Here is a 25,839-nt window from a genome sequence, read left to right on the forward strand (position 1 = left end):
GAGAAAATCAAGCCAAGTTTCCTCATAAAAAGGCAAATGAGTCTCACAGTTGTAACACACAATACATATATTTGTCCATACCTCTGCATTTTCTCTCAAATAGAGTTTTGTATTTGAAAATCACTTTGCGTTTGTTTGAAAGTCGAGTTTTTCTTTGCAAAGCAGATTGTGTTTATTTGCAAAACACTGGATTTGTTTGATGAATATTGGCACAAAATTCCCTCCATACACTTTTCCCTTGTTAACGTCTTTCTGACAGAATAAAAGTTGGTCTGAGCTGTAAAACCTCACGAAAGTAAAATTTAAATAATATAGTGAAATTGGAATACACAGACACTTAGTTTGTTCTGAATGTTCTGTGTTTATTTACAGTGCTTGTTTAAATAAATCCAATCTCCAGTGGGACAACCATTGTAATTTGCTTTGAATGGGAAAAAAGGTTATAGCCCCTCCTGGTGGTCATACGTCTTAATACTTTAAAATAAATCTATAACTTGTAAAAATGAAAATGGTCATATTACGGTCACAGTGAAGTTAATTTTTAAGAAATGTTCTAGATGTTTCTTTAAAAATATGTTCCTGTAACCTTTTACAGTTTATTTTGTTAACAATAGTTCAGTACTTTAGTTAACATGAACAATGACTGATAGTTCTATATAATTGATTAATCTTAATGTTTGTTTCAACATTCACTGATAGATTTTTCCAAATTTATTGGCATAAGTTAATGCACTGAACTAGCTCAAACAATTGTATTTTTATTAACTAACATGAATAAATGCAAAAAAACTAATGCTCATTGTTAGTTCATGTTTTGTTCATTTATGTATTAACCAATGTTCACAAATGAGGTTGTTGTAAAGTGTTACCAATGAGCATAAAATGTTTTCTTAGGAATATGTTTTAATTGGAAAACATTTGACATGTTTTTCCACTTTTCATCCAGTTACTAAAATACATTATCCAAGAAATTACCATTTTTATAGAGAAAAGCAAAAACAAAAATCAGTATTAGCAATGAATTTGATGAATTCAGTGATGTGGTATTAATTGATTTGTCTAAACTAGGGTATTATCACAACTCTTGTTAAAAGCAGACCTTCTCATGTAACTCTCAATCCCTCATTAAGGAATGGCTAAATAAAAGCTCAATACATTCATGTATTATACATTCATTCTGGATAGAAAGGTTTTTGTATCCATACTGTGTGTGTGGTTATTCGTAACATTCAAGAGAAGGACTGACACAGACATACCAGGAAGAATCAAAGATGGGGGATTTTTGCCCTTCATAGACAGAAATCTGCGACTGTCAGAAGTGTGAAAGTGACAATCCAGCAATTAGTATACAACAGTATGGATATTTTATACCAAAATAATTCACACTCCAAATTTGTCATAGCTGCCAGCAGTTTATTTAATGAGTGCGATGGCATATGGCAAACATGCAGTGTTTTTAGAGTTAATGTCAAACCTGTTCCTTGCACGTACATACACAGGTCCAGTCAGAAATCTACAAAGAGCAACATTTTAACATTCAGGCTCTCAGAAAGAGATATGGGCTGAATAGTACGGAGGGAGCATCTCTCTCCGTACTATTAAAAAAAAAAAAAAAAAAAAAACATGGCGCATTGCTGATTCCTTTAAATGCACAAAGCTGAAGAACTAAATTTAAAAAAGTGGCCCTGGTCCAACTTTCTAATAGTGTGCAAATTATTTCCTGGTCTAAACTCAAAGTGAACTGAATCACGGACTGAAAAAAATCTCTACATTTTCACTTAACCATCCAATCCATTAATGGATCAGCTTAAACAGAAGAGAGGAAAAAAGAAACAAGCTCCTCTGCAACACAATCTTCCTGTTTTTGTTCCCACAGGGCAGCAACTCACTCACTTCCAACAGCAGAGAGATGGGTCTCAATTCATTTTACTCTCTCTTTGACTCTCTTTTAATGTCTGTCTTTGTCCTTATATTTGGGATTTTGAGTTTTAATTCAATGCTTAATGTTCTCTTTTTTGCTACCTTGAGAAAATGTACGAGGCCAAAGGTGACAAGTCAGTGTCATTCTGTTATATTCAGTTCATGAATGTATCCAATTTGCACGTTCATCTCTGAAAACCAAAAACAAGATTTAGAATTCCCTAGCATGAAACATTTGGCAACCAGTTTCTTTCACTTAAAACTTTCATTAATATCCAAATCAGAAACTACAAGCTTACTTTCAATGTTGTATCAACATAAAATGCAGTGTTTTACTATGAGCCTTTAATCAAACTTGGTAGGCTAACTTAAGGTAAGGCTATAAAGTCATTTTTCTGTCTATACAGTCATCCGTATTTTGATAGCACCACATCATAAAACAATTCAGCTTCTTTAAACGATATGCTCCTTGTCTATTTAAACCATTTATTTAAAAAAGAAAAAAAAGAAAATCCCATTTTGCTACTATTCAAATTGTTAAGGACACTTCATGTGAAGTGCAACTGATGTAGTTCTACCTCTAGAGCTACACAGGTGTTTCCCTTCATGCGTTTCATGCCTTGAAATGCAGTTATGACGGTGCAGCACTCTTTATGTTCAATAATGAATCTAGAGTGAATAAGGCAGATCTATACAAATCTCTTAATGTATCTAGTTTCAGTTAATGAGGTCTTTCCTTCATAAAAACGCCACAGGTGCTGCAAATTTACATGGTATGTAAGGTGCCATTTTTGCAAACAACTGATGACTAATGTGAATATGAACTTCATATTTAAGTGTCAGCCTTCTGACATCAACGCAAGTCAATATGCACTTAATTTTAAACTTCGATAAAGGGTCTTTTGAGACTTCGGTGCTACACTGCTCTCTAAAACTCTCTGAAAATAAACACTGGAGCTTTCAACACTGTTCAGATGCGTTTAGATAGAAACAAAACAAAAAAGTACTTCATAACTGTTCACTTTGCAAGCTTAGAAAAAGCATCTTTTTCAAATTTGAAATCCATAAAACAAAAGGCTGGTGAACCCACTCTTATTGCTACATAGTGTGGGTGAGAGGAATAGATATGCGTGAGCCACATGCTCACACACCATCAGCCATCGATACGCCGACAGTATCTGGCACTTACTGCTTTAACAAAAAAAAAAAAAAAAAAAAAAAAAAGTGTGAAAAAAGCTTTTCAGCCGCACTGATAATTATTGATATGTCCTAAAGAGCCGTAACGGAAGGGGGGGATCATGCATTGGATATTTACTCTAAATAAAAGAGAAGGAAAAAAGGAGTTCATAGCTTGCTTTCTCTCTCTCGTGTGATGGAAAATAAACAGTCCCAGTGCAGGGAGCGGAGTGGAGGAAATTGAGCCATTATTTGACAAGCCGCTTTGCTACATCACCGTAGGCAATCTCAATCTCCTTTTCACTGGGACATGTGTTGGTGAACTCCTCGCGCTTGTAGGCATTGTTCAGGTACCTCCAGATGCCTGTCATGTCTTTAGGGATCTCAAAGCCTCTGTACTTCTTTGCCACCACCTGCAAGCCAAAAATAAAAAAATTTATTGGAATATCTTCCTGCTCAGTTCGTCATTTAATACTGCACATTATAATCGTATTAAAAGATCACTTAAAGCCCAAAATAATATTCTAAAGTTCTCTTTAATCGTCAACATAGGATGACCTGTATGGCTCTTTACCTTAACAATGTGGAGTTTGGGCAGCAGGTTGCAGTCAGCCAGTGTCATCTCTTCACCATCTAGGAACATGCGTGTGGAGGCCTTCACTTCCTCCATGCTGTTGTGGTCGATCTCGTCAGGCAGAGGAGAGCACAGGTACTCATCCAACTTCTGCAAGGTCTTCAGCAGTCCCCTCTCCAAACCTATGCGTCAAAACCCAAAGAGTTTAAAATTGGAGAATTTAAAAAAAACAACAACCTTGCATTGTGTTAATGTCACAGATACTGTTCACACTTGTTTTAATTCGTTTATGGTTCACTTTCTTTTTTGCTTATGTAAACACCCCAAAATAAATCTTAAAGCACAAAATAATAATATTGTTCTCCTACATATAACTTTTTCTTTGCAGGCAGCCAGCCACTTTAAAGCTTTTTTGTCTGTTTTTACAAAATCACAAAAACTATACTAATTAATTGGAAAGACACAACAATATTTCACAGCAAATTAACCAATTCACTTCATTTACTGACAGAGCATCAATTTCGAATTGTGAAAAATTTAAATCTTGTTTAATAAATAAAAGTACAACATACTGTCAACTACACACAGAAGTTAAAAAAATGACTTCATCTTGCAGTGTTCTGTCAAAGTGGACTAATTATTATAAAATAATATATTTATAATAATTTTAAAACATAATCAATCTAATTATTAATTAATTTATAATATAAAATATAATTCATAAAATGCTAAGGAATAACTGATTACAGTTAAAAAGAACATAAACTGCCCTCTAGAGGGAGAAAATGCCTAAATGTAATTGCAGTGTTTGGTTGCACTTCTACTAAGCTGCCACATAAGGGCATAATCACACTCCGGTGAAAGCAGATCCTTACAATTCATTTCATTTAGCTCTAAATTTCAAAAAGAAAAAAGAAAAAGGAACACTCAGGTGTGCAAACTGAAATGCTAAGGTATGATTTGCTCTCTGAGAGAGGTGGTATATCCTAGCCATTTCTCCTGTACACAGTGCTGTCTGCTAACCTTGAGACATTGTTGAGACTCCAGCTGGAATGAAGAGGCTGTTATCACCCACAGTCAACATTTTACTAGGGTGGAGACTCTTCAAGTTAGTTTATGTTCAGGGTCACTGCCAAACTCTTATTGAGCTGAGGAGTCTTTGAGATTGTGCGGCATTGCATCAAGGCAAATTCCTAGCGTATTTATCATCTTGACAACAGTTCTACACCTTCTGATAAGAGCTCTCTTATTTCGAAAACGTAGTTTCAGGTAACAGTGTTTACTCTGGAAGTTGATCTAACTATCAAATTGTAGCCCTGCCTACAGCACTAAAGCATGTAAATGAGACACTGGATCCAAGCCCTGCATTGTCTCTAGTATAAACTAGAGACAACACTTCTTACATACACAATGCGAGACATGGCAACCATAACCAGGGCTAATCTCTCAAACTAGAGCAATAGAAAGTGTTTGTATGATTAAACTAAGCTTATCAAATGTGTGATTATTCCACTGAGCAATATACATTCGGTCTTTTGTTTGGAGGTGAAAGAGTGAAATCTTTCTGGTTACCCTCGTTGGCATCAGGTTTGGAATTCTTTATGAAGGCAGAGAACTTGGCAAATATATCCATCCCTGCAGTATTGGATTCTGGGTGTCTGGCACCAAGTTTAGAGTACCTGAGTATACAAACACACATATACGTCAAATAAAACCTTTTGATGTGGTGTTGACATGTGACACTTAAATCAACAAACACACTCTTTCACTAACTTTGGAGGGCAGAGGACGTCCTCTAGGAACTCTTCGATCTTGTTGACATCGGTCTTGACCTCGCCATTAAAGGTGATGAAGGGAGGATGGGTTCCTGGGGCCAGATTCTGCAGATCAGCTGGTTTTCTACCAAGAAGAAAAACAGAAACATATAACGTTAATATAAATAAGAGTCTAATTCTCTAAAAAAAAAAAATTTCAATGAGACACTTCAGCTGATCTGAACAAAACTTAACTCTACAAACTGTAGAAATGTTTTATTACTGAGCTATAACAGCATGGCAGAGCCCAAAGCAATTTAATCAACTGTTTTTCTTTAGAATACAAGGCGATAAGATGCCCTCAGGGGCTGCACACTCTGGCACAACACGGGTTTTCCAGAGGGCTCATAGCCCAACACACACACACTTTTTATTGTTTTTATAAAGCCAGTAGGGTAAATACTAACCCTACCCCTAAAATATTCTTCTACATGAATCGTTTCTCCCAACTGAGGATGTTCCTGGATGTCTAAAAAGGGAGACTGGGAAATCTGAAAACACTTGAGGGTTCAGGAACAGAGGGGGCATTTGTCCCATGAGGCCTTGCAGGCAGGAACACTCTGATCTTACCAACTACAACAACAGGAAATGACCTCACACCTCTGGCATGAGCACAAGGAGCACCCTATCCCTTTTGGTGGCATGTAGGAAAGGGTAAGAGAGAGGAGAAAGTAACAGGCAGGCAGGCAAGCAAGAAAGAATGGAAAAAAGAAAGAATGGGAGAAAGAAAGAATGAAAGAAAGAAAAAGGAGTTACTGATGACGCAATAGTCACAGTTTCATAAAGTTTGATTTCATTTTAGGGTCATAAACTTTGAGCTCAACAAGGTCTTTGTACAGCCTCATAAAACACTGACTGAAGATCATATGTGGAAAGTCTGAACAGAAAGAGGGAGAGAAACAGACTATAGGTGCGGAAGCTTTCTTCAGTCATTTAATCTCACACACACACACCATAGATTGATGTGAATATGTTTAAATATTTGAGCATATACCGTGTCAGTCAGTTTTCAAAAACAAGATCAAAGAATCTTACAATATTCTAAGACTGTAAAACTTGGTTAACAGTCTATATAACCTAATTTAAATTAGTATTTAGGATTCACACACGCAGCACAGTGGATACCATATAATAGCAGATTTAAAGTCACAGCTAATATTAGAAGGTCATTTTCATAAATTCAAAATATTACCACGGATCATCTCAGTGGCTCACACCAGAGCGTAAAAATATAGTGCCACTGCTGCCTCACAGCCACACGAGTGTCTTGAATTCCTCAGATTTAACTTCTGACGATATTTCTGCCCATAAACCAAGAATGTTCACACACACCTCTTAAGGTCCACAGTGGTGACATTGAAGACCACACCCTTCAGCCACAGGATCATGAAGAGACGCTGAGAAAATGGACAGTTGCCAATACTCTCTCCATCACTGCCTGCCTGAAAGAGAAAGAAAAATGTTCATCTGACTTGAGAAATCAGTAAAACTGTCATCATTCCAATTAGTTGCTCCACATCAGCTGCGGGAATAGCAGCAAACATTTTGCCATCACATGGTTGTTATCGTACAGCTCTGTACCATCACTGATAGAGTCTGTATCAGATTATAGCAAGAGAAATAACTAAACCACTTCAAGAAAGATAACCAGCTTCACGTTACTGAGATTTATTTGACTGGAATATTAACTTTAACCCAGCTTCCAACATACAAACCAATATTAAGAGCAGGAGGCAAACTGACCCCTGACTTAAAAACATGTTGGCCATTTCCATTTTCCATAAATCTGTCATAACCAACTGGACAGTGAAAGCTACAACACTGTAGTGTACACTGACACTGTGTTCATTTACTACCGAAGAGACCATCCAGAGACCCTGAAATGAATACAAATGTACATAAAACAGACCACACACTTATTCAGTTGGCAACACTTTATTTTAAAGGACCAATTCTCTCTACTAACTAGTTGCTTATTAGCATGCAAATTACTAGCATATTGGCTGTTTATTAGTATTTATAGAGCACATACTGTTGCCTTATTCTGAATGACCATATTTTAGAGTCTTTAATCTACCCCACACCTAAACTTAATAAACCTTACTAACTTACAACAAGTAGCAAATTCGGAGTTTATTTTGGGAAAACTCTTAGTTAATAGTGAATATGTGTTCCCTATTCTAAAGTGTTACCATTCAGTTAGTGAAAATGTACATCAGTGGAGTACTGGGATAAAGATGATGGAATTTAGCTAGTCGTCTGATTTTATGTGAGCCTGTCCTATTAAGCTTTATGCATTTATTTATTTTTTAATTAGGGAAGTGCCCCTTTAAAGCATTCAAACATTCTGTTGGGATAACAAGTGTATGTGTGAACATTTTTTCAAAGACATGAATTCCACAGTGGAGATATCACCAAAGGAGCCCACCCTCCTCCTCCGCATCTCTCGGCTAAATACCAACCTTATTGTGAACTCCAACACACAACAGACCATCTCTCCATTAGCCCTCCACTAAGCTCCAGAAACAAGATGCTTATGACTCAGAGACTAGAGATGTTCATGGGTGCTTCAGCAATTTAGATTCAGCTAATTATGCAATGAACTGACAGTAAGACTGACCTGACCTGACAGAGACCGGTGTTCTGTACCAAAACCTATCGAGCTGCCCCATAGGGAGCATTTTAAGCAACTCCTGAAGCAAAAATAGACATCTTTATGCTACCTCCATATTCCTTGTTACCATCACATACACTACCATTTAAAGGTTTTAGGATTAGTAAAATGTTCACCAAGGCCACATTTTCATCTAAAATACAATAAAAGAACAGCATTTTATTTGGGTGAACTCTCACCTCACTTTATTTCAAGGGGAAAAAAATCTTATATATACACACACATTCATGCATAAGAGAACTGCATTATTTTTCTATATGATGCCTTTACTAAAATCATCTGAGAGTCAAACTTCCTGCGCACTTCATGTAAAGTGTTACAGACTTTGAATGAATATTCCTGAGGCAGCTTCCTATTTAGGCAGTACAGTAGGAGGCAGGTTGTGGAATAGAGCTAGGCAGAAAATATCATAAGACAACAATTAGATGAAATCACCACCATTTATTGGATGAAACCCGTTCTGTACCATTTAAGGAAGGCATTACACAATCATAAATGGTCTGTTCTGGATTCTAGCACGTTCTCAGAGTTCAATAAACCTCACAGAGCAGCAATGATATCTGAATCAGCTTTTTTCCTCAGCGGTGTATTGTTGTAAGCTCTCATGTTATCTGGTTTCGCATGCTGAAAAGAATCCAGCAGCCCAATAAAGAACAGAAGACTTTGTTCTAGAGAGAACGCACTCACTCTCTCTCTCTCTCTCTCTCTCTCTCTCCAGGCACCCTGCTGGTATCTCTTGTTCATACACTTTTCTCTCTCTTTGTGGTGAACAAAAGTTTTACTTCTGTTCAGTGCTCACTGCAGCAGGTTCATTTTCAGTGGCTTCTCTTGTTAAAATGTGCTGGTAAAGAGTGAATGTGTCCCTTTTACATGCATTCATTCACACATGTTCTCAAAATAAAACCTGTGTCATTCTGGGAAAGAAAATTGGGCATTGTTCAAGGAGGGGCGTAGGAGTCAGAGATTTAATGACTAAAGATGATTCAGTGGCTTCCGGTTTCTGCCCAATGAAAGATGTTCACTGTAAGAGGGAACGGGAAGAGTCTGTCTCGTTGGGTTAGGACAACAGTTTCCATAGAGACACTTGGATGTAGTGTCTGTCCTGTAGAGTTCAGTCTATTAGGGCTGACAATAGACCACACAGAACAACCTGTTACACAGAACTCACAGCCAAGAACTGCAACAGTACAGTCAAAAGATGAGGGTTATGATGAAGAAAAACATTAAAATCAAAGCTTCTTCATTTTGTGCTACTGTGTGTCTGAAAACTTCAACAGAAATGAAGAAAAGATGTTCTGACTGAAATTAAATCTTTTTACTGTCTACTATGTAGACAAATATAAATTGTCAACTCCTTCAATACTATTTGACAAGCAATAACTTAAGGTTGTTGAGAAAATCTGTAGACCTGTACTCTAGACAAAAGGTACTTTACAAAAACCTAAAATTACCTAAAAACATAAAAAATAGGATTATTATATACTGTCTCTTATGCTCATCAAGGCTTCATTTAACCAAAACAACAGTCTTAAAAATAAAGGTGCTTCAAAAGGTTCAAGCGATGCCATAGAAGAACCATTTTTGGTTCCACAAAGAACCATTCAGTCAAAGGTTCTTTAAAGAACCATCTCTTCCTTACCTTTTTATAATCTGAAGAACATTCTTTCACCACATATAACCTTTTGTGAAACAGAAAGGTTCTTCAGATGTTAAAAAGTTCTTTATGGAACCATTTAGTCAAAAAGGTTCTTCTATGGCATCATGAAGCACCTTTATTTTTAAGAGTGTAGTTGAATTTTATTATAATTTAAAATAAGTGGTTTCTATTTTGATACATTTTAAAATAATCATTCATGTGATTGCAAAGTATATATTTAATAAGTGAAGTGAAGTGACATACTGCCAAGTATGGTGACCCATACTCGGAATTCGTGCTCTGCATTTAACCCATCCAACATTCGGTGCCTTGCTCAAGGGCACCTCAGTCGTGGTATTGAGGGTGGAGAGAGCGCTGGCGATTCACTCCCCCCACCTACAATCCCTGCCGGCCCGAGACTCGAACCCGCAACCTTTGGATTACGAGTCCGACTCTCTAACCATTAGGCCACGACTTCCCCGTGTTCACTGTAAGAGGGAACGGGAAGATTCTGTCTCGTTGGGTTAGGACAACAGTTTCCATAGAGACATTTAAATATATGTAAAATATACACATGCATCAATATTTCTTTGGTCAATATTATATACGGGTGTGTATTTACATATAAATATATGCAGTACACATATATTGTGCAAACACAAACTTTTATTTTAGATGTGATTAATCACGATTAACCGATTTGACAGCCCTACTTCAAATTTATCAAAAGTGACAATTTATTCAATACTTGCCAAATAAATAAATGTATAAATTTTTTTTTATTATATATGCCTCCCTGTTCTCTAAATATTACAGGTAATATATCAAAGTAATTCAGTGACTGATCACTGAATTACTGATGCTATTTAATAGTGCTGTCAAACGATTAATCGTGATTAAATCACATCCAAAATAACAGTTTGTTTATATAATGTGTGTATATATTATGTATGTATGTGTATTATATACACTGTGTGTGTGTGTGTGAGAGATATAGATATATATACACAAACACACACACAAATGCATGTGTATACTTAAGAAAAATATTATGTCTATATTAAACATTATAAAATAAAATATAAGAAAATATATAAATGTGCATACATGTAAATATTTTCAAAATATATACTGTATGTGTGTGTATTTATATATACACATAATAAATATACACAGTACAAATACATTAAGTAAACAAAAACTTATTTTGGATGCAATTAATCGCGATTAATCTTCTGACAGCACTAATTTTTAAAGCTGCAGTCCGTAAATTTTTTGGGTTAAAAATGATCCGAAATCAACATTTGAGCAAGTACATAACCAACCAGTGTTCAAAACTATCACCTTACTTTAGACAGATTCACAACGGTTAGCTTATAATAATGTTTTGTAATTTAACCCTTAAATGCATGAATGCTTCGCCAATCACTCTAACATAGTCGGGTCTTTAGCGACCCAGAACTATATATCCAGCATGGATGGATCCTAAACTGTTGCAATAGCAAAAAACTCTTGATATTTTAAGAACCATTACAGAAGAATAAAATAAAGCATATTTCGCTACCTTTTGAAACTTATAAGGGTTCAATTTGAGCAGATGATTGTACCATCGCTGTCATCGTCAGAACGCACTTCCACAGTGCATTCAGCATCTGGCTTATATTCGCGATCTCAAACATATTCGCAAAACTACCATTTTCAGTGACTTCAAAATCAATAGTTTGATCGCTGGCAGCTTATTTACCACATTCAGCATCAAATGGCAGTGACATTTATATTTCATTGCGTATAGCAATGCTCTGCAGTAAAGCAATTCAAACCAATTGAATTTTTGCTGATGATATGTGTTTGTTTTATGCCTGAGGTAATTATGAGTGAAACACCACGTCAACATTGTGCATCAAACAGTGCCACCTTGAGGAAAAAAGATGTATTGCACATATTGAGTCATCAGACATGTAAATATAGTTGCGTGGAAAAAAATACTTACACACCTCGCGACCCTGTACACTTTTTACAAAAAATTAATCAGAAAACAGGCATTCTTGTATATTTAAAAAAAAAAAATCTTTTTATATTGTTTATAATGCATAGATTGAGGAATACTATAAGAAAGCGGATGTCTAACTTTAAAAAATGAAGGAGGGAGAGGGTAGAGAATGATGTACCGGATCGCTAAAGAGCCGAGGTATGCATTTAAGGGTTAAGTGGTAAGGGTAGGTTTTTGTGGGAAATTCGAGCATGGCACTGCGTCATTACGTCACGTCTGTAAACAAAGTAGTTGTCCCGGCTAGTAGGCTATCGCATGTGAGGATCCTGCAGGTGGAGGATCATTTATAGCCTTTTCTCACAGCAGCTAGGATAATTTAATTTATAATTTTGATGGCAGATTGTAATCCAGAAAGGATTGTGTGTTTATGAAACATGTGAATGAAATTAAATTATATTCCAGTTTAAATGTGCTTCTGTTTACAGATAGCCTGGGATTACACAAGATTTGTTTTTAACCAGTTCGAAGGAAGAATAATTAGCTTTTTGGGTTAAAAGAATTTCTTAATATGAAATTCAAATGGTATGACAATTAGATTAGACTAAATGGAAATCTACACGCTAATACACACTATATACTCAGTCACGCAATGCTGATGTTGTTAACATTAATAATTTGAGAATAAAGTATAACAATAATAATAATTTGCATAGTTTGATGTGATATGAGCTAACCGATCTTTAGGATTAAATCACCATTGTTAGTGCGATTTATTGTAATGCTTTTTTCCTCAGTTGATCAGAACAAACGTGGCAGACTTGTTGCTTACTTGTTCAGATGACAATATACGGTGAAAAGTCTTATTTGGGTCATATATGCTAAGACGTAAGCTAGAATCTGTGATTGTGAAGTACAGTAAACATCCAAACCGGTATGGTGACTTACAGCAACATTCACCTCAAAACATTAGAGTCATCCGCGCACGCAAGGAAGATAATTCCGCAAGCAGCTGCAATTCCACGTTTTCAAACAGAGATGGCAACAAAGAGGCAAAACTTATGGACTGCAGCTTTAATGATGCTGGATTGCGAGGAAACCCAGAAAATCAATTAATGGGAAAACTGCAGACTTATCAATGATCATTCATCAAGCCTGAGTGCCTTATTTTCTGCAAACATCAGAATCATAGGCTCCTTTTGGTTTAAAGACATAAGGTTTAATAATAAGAGAGAAAAACTCTCAAAAAGACATCAGCCATTCAATTCCCTGCAGAATTTAATTTAAAAGAATCTGGATTTAATTATTCACTGGTTATAATCCAACTCCAAGTGCTTTTGAATCAAATTTTATAAAAGAAGCTTAATTACTGATTACAACACGTCTTGTTGCTTCGGTATATATGAAGATAAGACAAAAGCAACAGCAGGTGGGCTCATACAAATTAGAGAGGATTCTCTCCTGTGTACGTGTTAAGCCCCCCTCTGTCTTCATTTCTCCCTTTTTGTTGTCCTACTCCTCCTCTTCTCTCTCACGTCCCCCTCTGTAAGGCCTCTGAGGATGGTGGGGAGGGTAGCAGAATATATTCCAGAAATGTCCGGCATGGGGTGTTGAGGGAGGGTTTTGTTTAGGTTTTGCGACGTCAACTGAGGGCAAGCATTTCCTCTCAGACAGCTGCACACACATCCAGGCTTACATTCAAACCCATTTGATCTGACTAAAATAACTCCGCTACACAACACAACACACCACTCACAGCTCAAGATACCGGAACGTCTGTGCTGCATGCTTTTATCAGCCAATTTTGAACAGAACTGATGTTGTCCCCTTAAAATCGGAAGGGTCCAAATGACCTTTGAAAGATATCCACAGTCAAAAATGAACAACAGCAGTGTGTTTGCATGTCTGTTTTCCATAGATGTTGCCCTCTATACACATCTCTCTATTCAGAGAGGTCTCACTCTCGCTCAGATCCATATGGATGACTCTCCAAAAACAAACAGAGCCCTTTTTTTCCAACACCTCTTAAACACATTGGGTGCATCCAAAAAAAGATAGAGGGGAAAAAAACAGATGGCAGTCTAAGGACGTGAAAGACAGGCTGCATACCTTATATGGCAAGACCGAAACCTCGTAAAAGAAAGCTTACTCATATTCCAAAAGAATTACAAACCAAAGACTGATTTAAACCTCAGCAGAAAATGCAGAAAGAGTTGAAAAGTTTGGTTCATTTCCAAAAAGTATTTAAACAGACTGATTCTGTGAATCCTGAATGTTTTAAACGATGGTGTCAAAAGTTCCTGCATATCATTTTTTTCCTGATTAAACAAAATTAAAATCAATTGTTAAAGCAATTTACACATGTCAAATAAATTAGTAATATATACATAGACACCATCATTCAAATGTTTGGGGTCGGTAAGTTTTTTTTTTTTTAAAAAGATGATGTTAACCACAGATGCATTTATTAACAAAAAAATAAAGTAAAACTAATATTGTGAAATATTACAATGGAAATTAGCTGTTTTCTATTTTAACATTTTAAAATGTAGTTTATTCTGTGATGGCAAAGCTGAATTTTCATCGCCACTACTCCAGTCTTCAGTTTCACATGATCCTTCAAAAATCATTCTAATATGCTGACTTGGTAACATTTATTGTTATTAACGTTGAAAACATCTGTGCTGCTTAATATTTGTTTGTACATGATACAAACTTGAAAGTTCACAAGAACAGCATTTATTCGAAATAGATGTAACAGTCACTTAATAAACTGAATGCATCTTATTTTTTCCAGAGAAAAATAATGTATTTTTTAAAGTTTTGAATGATAGTGTGTACTAATATACAAAAATATGGTAATACTAGCCTTTTTACAATCCCTATTTCTAACACATTTTCAGAGCAAACACATTTAATCAAGGTTTGTCTTGAGAATCATCAAGGTTTACAGATAAAACTTTGTCCATCATAATGTTCACTGCTAATACATTTTCGGCTGAACTGTCTCATTCTCTTTCTCAAGCTCAGGTGGATGCAAAGTATTTTTAATATACTCTGTGACACGGTCAGGGACAGATGAAGGATTTGAACTCCCAAAGGAGAAGCACACACAGCTACAGCTGTCCAGTGGAGACAGTGAGTCATGGAGCAGTAGCTGCTGAGCATGTCACCGTCTCCATCTGATCTGCGGGCTCTGCGAGTGATCTCATCTCTTCCAGCAAAGCTCTGAAGACGTCACAGAGGGCAACTCAATCTGAATGCATGAAGGTGGAGTCTCTCGCACACACACACCTCAACACAATCAGACACACATTCTCATGGCACAGCACCCACTCCAGCTCTCTCTTTCAGCCCTGCCTTGTTAGGCCACACTGTGAGATTCCCACAGGACAGAGATGTGTGTGCATGTGTGTGTCTGGAGGTGGGGCCGAGGGGAAGTGCCCAGCAGACTAAATTTAGAACTCTAAACAGCCAAACTCTTCACAAATCACAATGTGCTCATTCTCCAGCCCCTGGGCACGATCTGACCACGATGCTACCTTATATGGAAGGAGGGAAAAAGAGGGAAGGAGAAAGAGAAAGAATAAGACGTACAGAGAGAAAGAAGGATATCCCACTTAAAAGAAACATTAATTTTACAAATGATGTTTACATCAGACAATCTATGATTTCATGTATTTCTATGGACCCTATTGAGACCCCTTTAAAGGAACACTCCACTTTTTTTGAAAATGGGCTCCCCTATTTTACAACTCCCCTAGAGTTACACATTTGAGTTTTACTCATCAACTCATCATCGGTAGCACTTTTAGTTTAGCTTAGCATAGATCATTGAATCGGATTAGACCAGTAGCATCTCGCTCAAAAATGACCAAAGAGTTTCGATCATTTTCCTATTTAACGCTTGACTCTTCTGTAGTTTCTGATCTATGCTAAACTAAACTAAAAGTGCTACCGCCAGACCCGGAGATCGGCTGAATGGATTGACATAACAATTGAATAGAAAAATAAATTATATATATACACATTTTCTTATGAAATATTATATATTGTTATGAACATCTGGCCAATTATTACTCCCATTATGACAATTCTTTTTTCAACAGGCTGTCCCAACAGCAACACATTAATATGCAAATTAGATACAGTATAGATACACTGTGTTTAATGGGAAAACCAGTTTATGGACATTTTTACAGACATTGCATAAAACAAAATGGTATATCAAATCATTTTGTTATATATTTTATAACATAGTTGAGAATCATCCTTAAACAAAGTTTAGAAGAAAAAAATCCTGAAACCGCGTTCAAAAACGCGCGTTTTTGGTGACTCCAAAGCGCGTCAAGAACGCGCGTTTCATAGGAAATCACACGTCGAAGAGCGCGTTTTGATACACAAAACTTCTGACGCTTCTTTCTGAGCAGTCTACGATATTCATCTGCTTCAGTGTGCAGGAAATTTCAGCATGTGTCATACCGGTTTTGAACAACTCCATGATTAATGTGGAGTGTGGCTCCAGCGCTGCCATAGTGTCGCTAACTTTTTTCTTTTTTTTAAGCTTTATTAACGATTATAGTGTAATACAATAACAGCCTATTTGCTCGCACAAAAATTTCCGGGTGACGCACAACCCAGCAATTAAATATTAAAAACAGATTCTGTTGTGTGGACCCTTTTCAATTTAGTATTTTTGATTCAAAACGAAATTTTAAAATATGAAATACAAGACAATTTTTATTTTTCGTTTCTGATTCAAAATCAAATAACAAAAAAAACAATCAGATTTTCATTTTTTGATTTTCATTTATCAATTGAAAATGGAAAGGACGAATGATACACGGATTTTTTATATATATGTGTGTGTGTGTGTGTGTGTACTTAGAGTAAAGAGTAAAATTTTTGGTTAAGTTGCCCACCCCTTGTGAGAAAATCACTTACTAAATCTATGCAAATATATATCCAGCTTTCAACTCTCAAGATTGTCTGTGGTAATCAAAGACATCTTTAATTTTTTTTATTGCACTTGAAACATGTCTTTAAAACATGACGAATAGAGCTGAAAGTACTACACGTCAATAACATTTGAAAACACTATTATGAGGAAAGAAATTTAAGTTGGCATTTGAATTCTGCATGTTTCCAGATTCCATGCAGACCTCTTAAGTTTGTGCAAACATTCCTCCTAACACAAAAGCAAACCCCAGACTGATGACTCACGGCCACGCTTCCAGCCTGTCATTGGTCAACGCTCGCACACTCACATCAATGAACACATGCAGAGTCTCACCTGACCTACACCACTGGTTACACAATGTTGCACCAGCTGAATAAACAAGTGTTTTTCAAATGAACAAAAAACACACAGGTCGCTTTGTTCCTGAGACGAGAGCCAATCAGCTGTGAGATCTGACAAGACTAAACACATGCAGATCAACAGCAGAATCTAGACAAACCGAGACCAGCATATGGCTTAAGACAGCCACAGTAAAATCACTCCTGCTAGAAAAACCTTGTCAAATTTGCCTAAATTTAACATTTAAAATGAAATTCAAATGCTGGCTATGCTACAGATGTCATCGTACAGTGACATTCAATGTCATGATGACAATGGCACTTCCACACAATCCTGTTTAAGATCTGTGAGGGAATCAGACAGCGCTGACATGGCTCCATATGTTCCTGAAATCACACTCATTGGCACATGGCAGCAAAAGGCCATCACACACAAACAAACTTAACTCATAAGAGACTGAGTGTGTGTGCGCGAGGCAAAACAAGAAAAAATATATACAGTCCCCTCCAAAAGTATTGGAACAGTAAAGACAAAATTGCTCTGTTGGCTGTGGAGTCAAGACATTTGCAAATATGATTAAAAGATGAATATGAGACAAAACTATAGAATGTCACATTTGATTATTAGCCATTTCAACACATACCAACATGTTTTACCAAATAAAAAGAACAGCCCTTTTAGAGTTCATCCCACTCATTGATGTGAGCATAAGTATTGGGACAGTTGAACATAAGGCAGATATAAAAGATTAAAAGCTATTATTTAGTTAGATCCCTTGCACACAATCACAGCAGTGAGTCTGTGACCCATAGACATCACCAGACTCTTGGTCTCATCCTTTGAAATGCTTTTCCCAGCCTTTAATGCAGCCAATTCCAATTGTTGCTTTGTTTGGGGACTTTCTGCCTTTACTCTCCTCTTCAGCTGGTGAAATTCATGTTCAATCGGATTTAAATCTGGAGATTGACTTGGGCAATCTTAGACTTTCCATTTCTTTGCCCTTATAAATTCCTTGACTGAACTGGCATGGTGTTTTGGGTCATTGTCCTGATGCAATGCACTTCCCAATGAATCTGGTGGCATTTTCTTGAATATTGGTAGGCAAGATGGTTTTGTAGCCTTCCAAATTCATTCTGCTATTGTCATCATACATTAAGTCATCAGTAAAGTTGAGAGGGCCTGTTCCAGAGGCAGCCATGCATGCCCATGCCATGACAACACCTCCACCATGCTTTACAGATGAGGCTGTATGCTTGGGATCATTTGCAGTTCCCTTTTTTCTCCAAAGCTTTGCTTTCCCATTACTTAGATAAAGGTTCATCTTTGTCTCATCGGTCCATAAACAGTTCCAAAACTCTTCTGGCTCACCTTTTGTGCTTTTTTGCCAACTCTAATCTTGCCTTTCTATTTTTGGTGCTGGTCAGAGGTTTGCATCTTGCTGTGTAGCATCTGTAATTCTGTGTCAAAGTCTCCTGAGGACAGTAGATTGTCAGAGCATCACCCCAGCTTTCTGGACGTTGTTGGTGATTTTACAGACACGTCTTTTTGGGTTCATTTTCACAGCTTTTATGATTTGTCTGTCATCAACTACTGTTGTTTTCTCAGCCGATCAGGTCGTTGTTGGTTGCTGGTGGCTTCCAAACTCTTGATTTCTCCATGCCCTTTGTTTTTTTGCTATAGCTCTAATTGACTTCCTCTTTTCTTTTAGCATCCAAATTGCTTGCTTTTCTCTCAAAGTCAGCTCCCTCATCTTCATCCTGGTTTGTGTGTGTCATCATCGAATGCAAGATTCAGAATGCAGAAGTAATGGATATAACTGATACAACACATTCCCTGCTTTTAATATCTGAAGAATTAATGCAACAGGACACAGCTGATCACTTAGAAAGGCCTGTGAGGCAACTGTTCCAATACTTATGCTCACATCAGATAGAGGGATGAAACTCTAAAAGTGCTGAACTTCTTAGCTGGTAAAACATATATGTGTTGAATCACCCAATAATAAAATGTGACATTCTGTAGTTTTGTCTCATATTCATCTTTTAATCATATTTGTAAATGTCTTGACTCCACAGCCAACAGAGCAATTTTGTCTTTACTGTTCCAATACTTTTGGAGGGCACTGTATATATTAGGGCTGCACGATTAACCTTTATCGCATCGATATTGAGGTTTTAACTCCCGCAATAACCTAACCTCAGGAGTCTGAGGTTTTTTCCCCCGCCTCTGACATTTGAGTGACAAACCTATTAGCCAATCAAAATGGTCGAATCTCGCGTTCCTGGCTTGCTGGCCAATTAGAAATGGCAATGGAAACAAGGTTGTATGCAGTGCACCGGCTTTCTGTCAGCAGCAAAGCAGCTAACACACAACGTGTACCTCGAATTGTGCCAATACAAAAAGCTTGTAACTGCGCAGAAATGGCCGAAGGCACTTCTTCGGTGACGGGAGAGGAAGCGGGGGAGCACTTGGTTAACAAGAAGGGTGGTACTTCAGCTGTTTGGACTTATTTTGGATTCACGAAGAACGACGTGGAGCAAAAGAGTGCTAAATGTAAAATATGTCGAAAATCGAAAATCGCAAATCGCAATATTTGTCAGAAAAACCGCAATTAGGTTTTTTCTCAAAATCGTGCAGCCCTAGTATATATAATGAATAAAACACCCATATGTATATCCAGTTGAAAATAATTATAGTCACTTAATTTTTGCTCTTTCTGCATCATACCCAAAACTACACTCCCTCCACATCCACATCTCTGCATCATGCTATGCATAAACAATATCAAACAAATGTCTCCAGTCATGCAGGATCACGTTACACAATGTGCAGGCACACAGGTGTGCAGTTTTGTAAATAAGATGAACCCCACAACAAACGGAACATCTAAAAATAATTTGCCATCTTAACCTTCCAAATAAATACTGAACAATTAATATTTAAAAAGGGGTCATAATGTTTTAGTGGATGATTCATAAAACCAAATTCTAGGGCTGCAGCATTATTTTATATTGACTGTAATTTTATAGATGTAAAATAAAATATTATTATATACAATTTTTTTATAGTGAAATATTGCAACGTTTCATATTAATTTTTGTTTGGTAATAATAATAGCAATTATTGTCATTAGTATATTGCCATGCGTGTATGTATGTATGTATGTATGTATGTATATATATATATATTTTTTATTTTTTTTTATTGAAATCTCATGTATAATCACAAAGATTCTCATTTAATTTGAGTTTTTGCATCGACACTAACCTCGTACCTATATACAGCAGACAGAATGGGTGAGTCAAAGGAGCGTCTAACATAAACTTTTCATTGGTTTGGAAATAAAAGATATGCCCACACACAAAACCAAAACAAGAGGACACTATAGAGCTTCAAACAAAAGAATGAAACTTCAACCTGATGGCTCACTATACTGAGACGACTGCAATGCAGCGTTTTGGTCAGATATGAGCCTTCTGTGAACGCGACTGGCTGAAGGATGAAGAGAAAGAGGGAAGGAGGGGGTGAAAGAGTTTGAGCATGTCTTTTGTCCTTCAGACTGTTCAGTAAGGACAGATCTCATGTGAAGGCATCTGACTTTGGTGGGACTCCAGAGGCCAAGAATGTGTCCATGTCTGTCTGTCATTCTGATTCTGAACAGTCTAATAATCCTGTATCACTGTGTGAACATGTAAGAACACAAACTTTCTCCAATCTATAAACAAACACGCTGCCTTTTCCTCACAAATCATTTGATGCATTTAAATGTCTGTGTTTATCTTGGCAGCTGATAAAAAGACTGAATTGCATATTTAACACTCTGGAATTGGACAGTAAAAAAAAAACCTGACCGCTAGTTTGGGATAAAAATGGAAGCTGTGAGATGAAAGGACACTCTGAGCTGTGCCATAATCCTTCTCAAACCTCCTCTCAAGGTTTTGACAGACACGTTGCTGTTTACAGCACAATAGGTCTGAGCCTATGAACTCCACATGAATATCAAAAAAGATCAAACTAAACATTTCACAAGTCAGCATATCCTGTTTTATTGTCAAAGGAGCAAACAGTTCCTTCAGAAATACATGCAAAGCTAAAAAAAAAAAAAGGCCTTGAATTCATAAACGGTGATTAAACTATAACTCTGCAGTGAACAATCGCTAACATCAGCTTAAACAAAAATCAAACCACAGACAAAACACTCAAGTCATCTGACTCTGTATGCGGCATAAACAATAATTAATCTAAAGAGCCAATCAAAGCAGAGCAAGGGTTACTGTGGTTGCATCATCAGCACCTGGACTGTGTAAAGCACCTGAGTGCCAGTGTCCTTCTGCAGAGTAAACATTACCACTGTCACATGGTGATCTGGCTCACTTCGCAGAGCTAGTTTTGACTATGCACATGGAGATATAGGATTGTGTAGATCATGAATGATTTTAATTGTTATGGCAGATAAACCAAAAAAATCTTTAAAAGAACTTTTAAAATAAATGTTGTTAAATGTACATGCACAATTAAAGGAGTAGTTCACTTCCAGAATGAAAATTTCCTGATAATTTACTCACCCCCAAGTCATCCAAGATGTTCATGTCTTTCTTTCTTCAGTCGAAAATAAATTAAAGTTTGACAGGATTTCAATCGCGTACATTTTTATTCCAGGATTTTTCTCAATATAGTGGACTTCAATGGTAGTTGAAGGTCCAAATTGCAGTTTCAATGCAGCTTCAATGGGCTCTACACAATCCCAGCCGAATAATAAGTGTCTAATCTAGTGAAAGGATCAGTCATTTTCTAAAGATTAAAAGAAAATTTAATTTATATGTGGGATATTTTATATTGTGTAGAGCCCTTTGAAGCTGTTGGCTACCATTGAAGTCTATTATATGGAGACAAGTCCTGGAATGTTTTCCTCAAAAAAAAAAGAAAGCAGCTACTAAAGAAAGAACATCTTGGATGACGTGGGGGTGAGTAAAATAAATTATCAGGAAATTTTCATTCTGGAATGAACTACTCCTTTAAATATCCAATACTAAATAGCCAATACTAAAATATCCAAAATGTCTTTAGGTTTACCACACTTCTAGATGTTGGCTTGAATGGAAGCTTTTTCGTGAAAAAACAACATAAGCCTAACATCCGACAAAAATGAAAACAGCAAACCCTTGCTCTGTCCAAGGCTTCATTACTGCTGCATCATACTCTAGAGAAGTCACATCAATTTAAGAGACGTTGATCCCATTAAAGCTCTAAGGCTGATCTCTCAATCTCAAACCCATTAGAGCACACGGAGGATAAATAGCCAACTAAGAGAAACACAAAGGCTTCTAAACCGGCAAGCACTGATCGGATTCAGCCCCACAAGAAGTGTGTTCAGACCCTTTTTGAAATGCACTGTACTTCAACACACGCTGCAGTGTGCTTTACTGCAATCAAAGCAAAAATCTGAACATCCACGTGGTGTAGACGGCCAGCAGGTGCGGCTGTACAGAGGGAGGGAGGAAGGGAGAAGACTGCATTATCAGCCGCCAGCAGGGGCAAGGTTTGCCTGGTTTCTATGGCAACAAAGGGGTTGGTCCTGCTGTGATGTTGTGCAGGAAGAAAAGGTGGAACAAAGATGCATTACATACATGCTGTTAATTATGAAAGAGACATAAATCGACAGAACGGGAGAGAGAGAGGTCAACATTATCTTTCTGCTGCAGCATTCTTTCAAACATATAAAATGAAACTCTCTTTACCCAGGTGCCATAGAAACAAAATGCACAGTGTCAATGCAGCACATCTGATATCAGCAAACTCTGAATGAGAGTGACCTGCGGTCTCTTTACATGCCGTTCCACATCAAAGCCACAACAGCAGGACAATGTTTTACTGCTCATGCACTAATTTTTGATGATGATTCCCAATGTAACGATCAGGAACACTGCTGTGTGGTCAGGTCAAATCTAAAAATATGACAACAGCAATAAAAGACATCATTTCCACACTATCCCATTCATAAAAAACGCATCACATGAGATCAGTATCACAGAGGATTACAGAATGATACCACACAAGCACTTCATACAGTGTGATATCACAGCAAGACACTGCAAAATACTCTTGAAAATTACAATAGGATGGACACTTTATTGTAAAGAGCCCGTGAAATAAAAATTGGAGTTTTGTGCATTAGCTCGAAGCAATCTAAAAAGTGTACTTATAAACATTGACAAATTTTACTTAAATACTCTCTAAAGTGAGCATATCCTTATATATATATATATTATAAATATTCATAAAAAAACATTATATATATATATATATATACACTGTGTGTGTATGTATGCATATATATATATATATATATATATATATATATATGTGTGTGTGTGTGTGTGTGTGTGTGTGTTTCTGTATGTGTGTATATACACCTTTTTTTTTACATTTTAAAATTCTAGAAAAAAATAAATTACTTAAATTCAACACTATATGTATTTAAATATAGATAATTAAAAATGTCAATATAATAAAATTTTTGAAGGAAATTCTTTGATACCCACCCAAAGCTCAAATACAGTACAGTAATCATAAAAAATACAGGAAAATAAATGCAATACAGTAAAGAAAACTGCACTCCTCAGATTTCCTGGGATCTTTAATAATCAATCTGTTAGAAACCAAAGCCTGTACTTAAAATATGAGTCTCTTCTCATTTTTGTAGGATCACTTCACAACTTCCATAAAGAGCTGACCTATACATGTGCCTTCTAACGTGACAAACTGCTGTAATGTTCATTGAATTATTAATTACGGTCCATTTAATAGAGCAGGGGCATCCTTTAATTAAAGCCTCGGGAATCATATACGCCTGGTCAGCGTTTTCACGTCTGAGAACCAAAGTCCTCTGAGCTTTAATGTACTAGTAGTTTAGTAACCATGCAGGTTAGAGAGGAGAGCTTGTTGCACGCTTCCAAACAGATCTCAGTCTCCAAACATCCACTGCTGGGAGCCCCCTCCTCTTTCCTGTAACTCCCTCCCCTCCTCCACTTCCCTTCTCACCCTCCTTTCAGTCTTTCAGGAGTTTTCCCGCTCTGCCAGGCAGAAGGCCTTCGGAGGGAGAGAAAAGAAGAGAAAAGCAAAGGAAAGAAAGAGGACAGCAGGGTTCCAGCAGTGGAGAGGAATTTGAATAATTCCAGTTTGATTACTCAAAGATCCAAGGGAGGACTGGATTCCTTCGCTTCAGTTTATATTGGAAATGACAAAGAGTTTAGTCTTAAGAAGCAAACCAATGAGAAATAGATCCTAATACCATCTCTGGTTACAATAAACATAGACTGATTCATGTGTGGAGTTAAAATATGAAGCTTTGTTATGTAGGCAAAACAATGCTGCAGTAGATGAAGAAACAAAAGGAGGGTTCATCCATTCAAAGGGTATTAAATACAATGTCCTTTCTTAACAGACATAACTCTGGCAGAGCAAATTTGAGCTCTTTTGGCTGTGTTTAATGCCAGTGTGGGTTACTCTGTATCCTGGACCGGACGGATTTCCTGCAGTCGGGATTGGGAACTGCAGATGTACATTGTTGTCGGTTTCCAATGCAAACCCGCGTGCTTTGTGCATTTGACTGAGAGAGTAAACTCTTATCCCTTTATTTGTGTTGCATATAACCATAAGAATCTAAAAGGAGCAGCACATAGACATATTTTGGTTGATATTGAGCAAACGCCTCCACCCATCTGACATTCACATGGACACAGTGTCATCATTCACCCTTACTGTAAAACACAATGGCTGAATCGTATCTCTGACATGGTTTTAGACATATTAAGGTGGTCGCCCTGACTGTGAATTGCTTACTTATCAATAGAAAACAGAATTATGACTCAAATTACAACAGAAGCCTGTAGTTTAGGTGTAGTGTGAACGTTTAGGACTGACAGACTCGGTCACCATTCACTTTCATCACATCTTTTTAACATATATTGAAAGCATAAGGTGACAGAGTGTATCGTTCTCTCTAAAATATCGTTTGTATTCACAAACGGACGTTATTCGTAGATGTTTGTATGAGTATATGATGACAAAATTCTCTTTAATCCTTAACTTACTTCAATGATTGGAGTTTAGTCAGGCTCTTACCTTCACAAAAAGCTCGATGACGGGTTCGTTATCCCCCTTTACACCGTTCTGAGGTACCGACAGAGACATCCCCAACTTTTCCCTTTAGACTCGTTCGCAACAACAAGCCTCGATTTCTTCACCTTGGCACAAAAAGTTTTCCCTTCCCGCCTCCCTCTTTCTCGAGCACAAATATCACTCTGCGGTTTTTCCAAGAGCAACCGAAATGCAGAGAGTCCGTTAAAATTTAAATTAAAATTAAAAATAAAAATGTTCCGTTTTCTTTTCACGAGGTCCCTCTGCCTAGAAACACATCACTGAAAAACCCCGACCGAGTCCGCTATGTCTCCTCCTCTGCTGTTCTCAGGACGGAAAGGGAAAGCGACTGGAGCATTTAAGGCGGTGATGTCATGCGCAGAGTGAAGGGAACGGGCACGCGCAGAATCGGACCGTCCCGCGTGCACCAGAGAGCTAAGGCTTCCCGAAGTGTTTTACTTCTGCAGATTTTTTATGGTAAAGTTATTTGACTTGCATTACAAGGACAGTACGAGTCATGTTATACGGCTACTGAAAAAACGTGTTTACAGCACAAAGAAGTCAATTACTTACAGTAAGCGAGATACATTTATCCATAACTATATTTTTCCTAATAATTT

General features: G+C 37.1%; 1 protein-coding gene across 1 annotated transcript; it reads right to left on the reverse strand.

The window, feature by feature from the left end:
- Window positions 1-1,560: 1,560 nt before the first annotated feature.
- On the reverse strand, window positions 1,561-25,617 carry clic4 (chloride intracellular channel 4). The gene is made up of 6 exons (XM_079386034.1): window positions 25,205-25,617; window positions 6,817-6,926; window positions 5,444-5,569; window positions 5,243-5,349; window positions 3,671-3,852; window positions 1,561-3,509 (listed from the first exon to the last, which is right to left on the reverse strand). The coding sequence occupies exons 1-6, from the start codon at window positions 25,271-25,273 to the stop codon at window positions 3,345-3,347; spliced, it is 759 nt and encodes a 252-aa protein (XP_079242160.1). The 5' UTR covers window positions 25,274-25,617; the 3' UTR covers window positions 1,561-3,344.
- Window positions 25,618-25,839: the final 222 nt, after the last annotated feature.

Source organism: Barbus barbus (genome assembly GCF_936440315.1).
Source record: "Barbus barbus genome assembly, chromosome: 30".
Lineage (NCBI taxonomy): Eukaryota > Metazoa > Chordata > Actinopteri > Cypriniformes > Cyprinidae > Barbus > Barbus barbus.

Coding starts and splice junctions, on each gene's coding strand:
- clic4 (XM_079386034.1), bottom strand. CDS start 25,273: ATGTCTCTGTCGGTACCTCAGAACGGTGTAAAGGGGGATAACGAACCC. Junction 5,570..6,816: donor ACCACTGTGGACCTTAAGAG/GTGTGTGTGAAC, acceptor TCTTCTTGGTAG/AAAACCAGCTGATCTGCAGA. Junction 5,350..5,443: donor GACGTCCTCTGCCCTCCAAA/GTTAGTGAAAGA, acceptor TTGTATACTCAG/GTACTCTAAACTTGGTGCCA.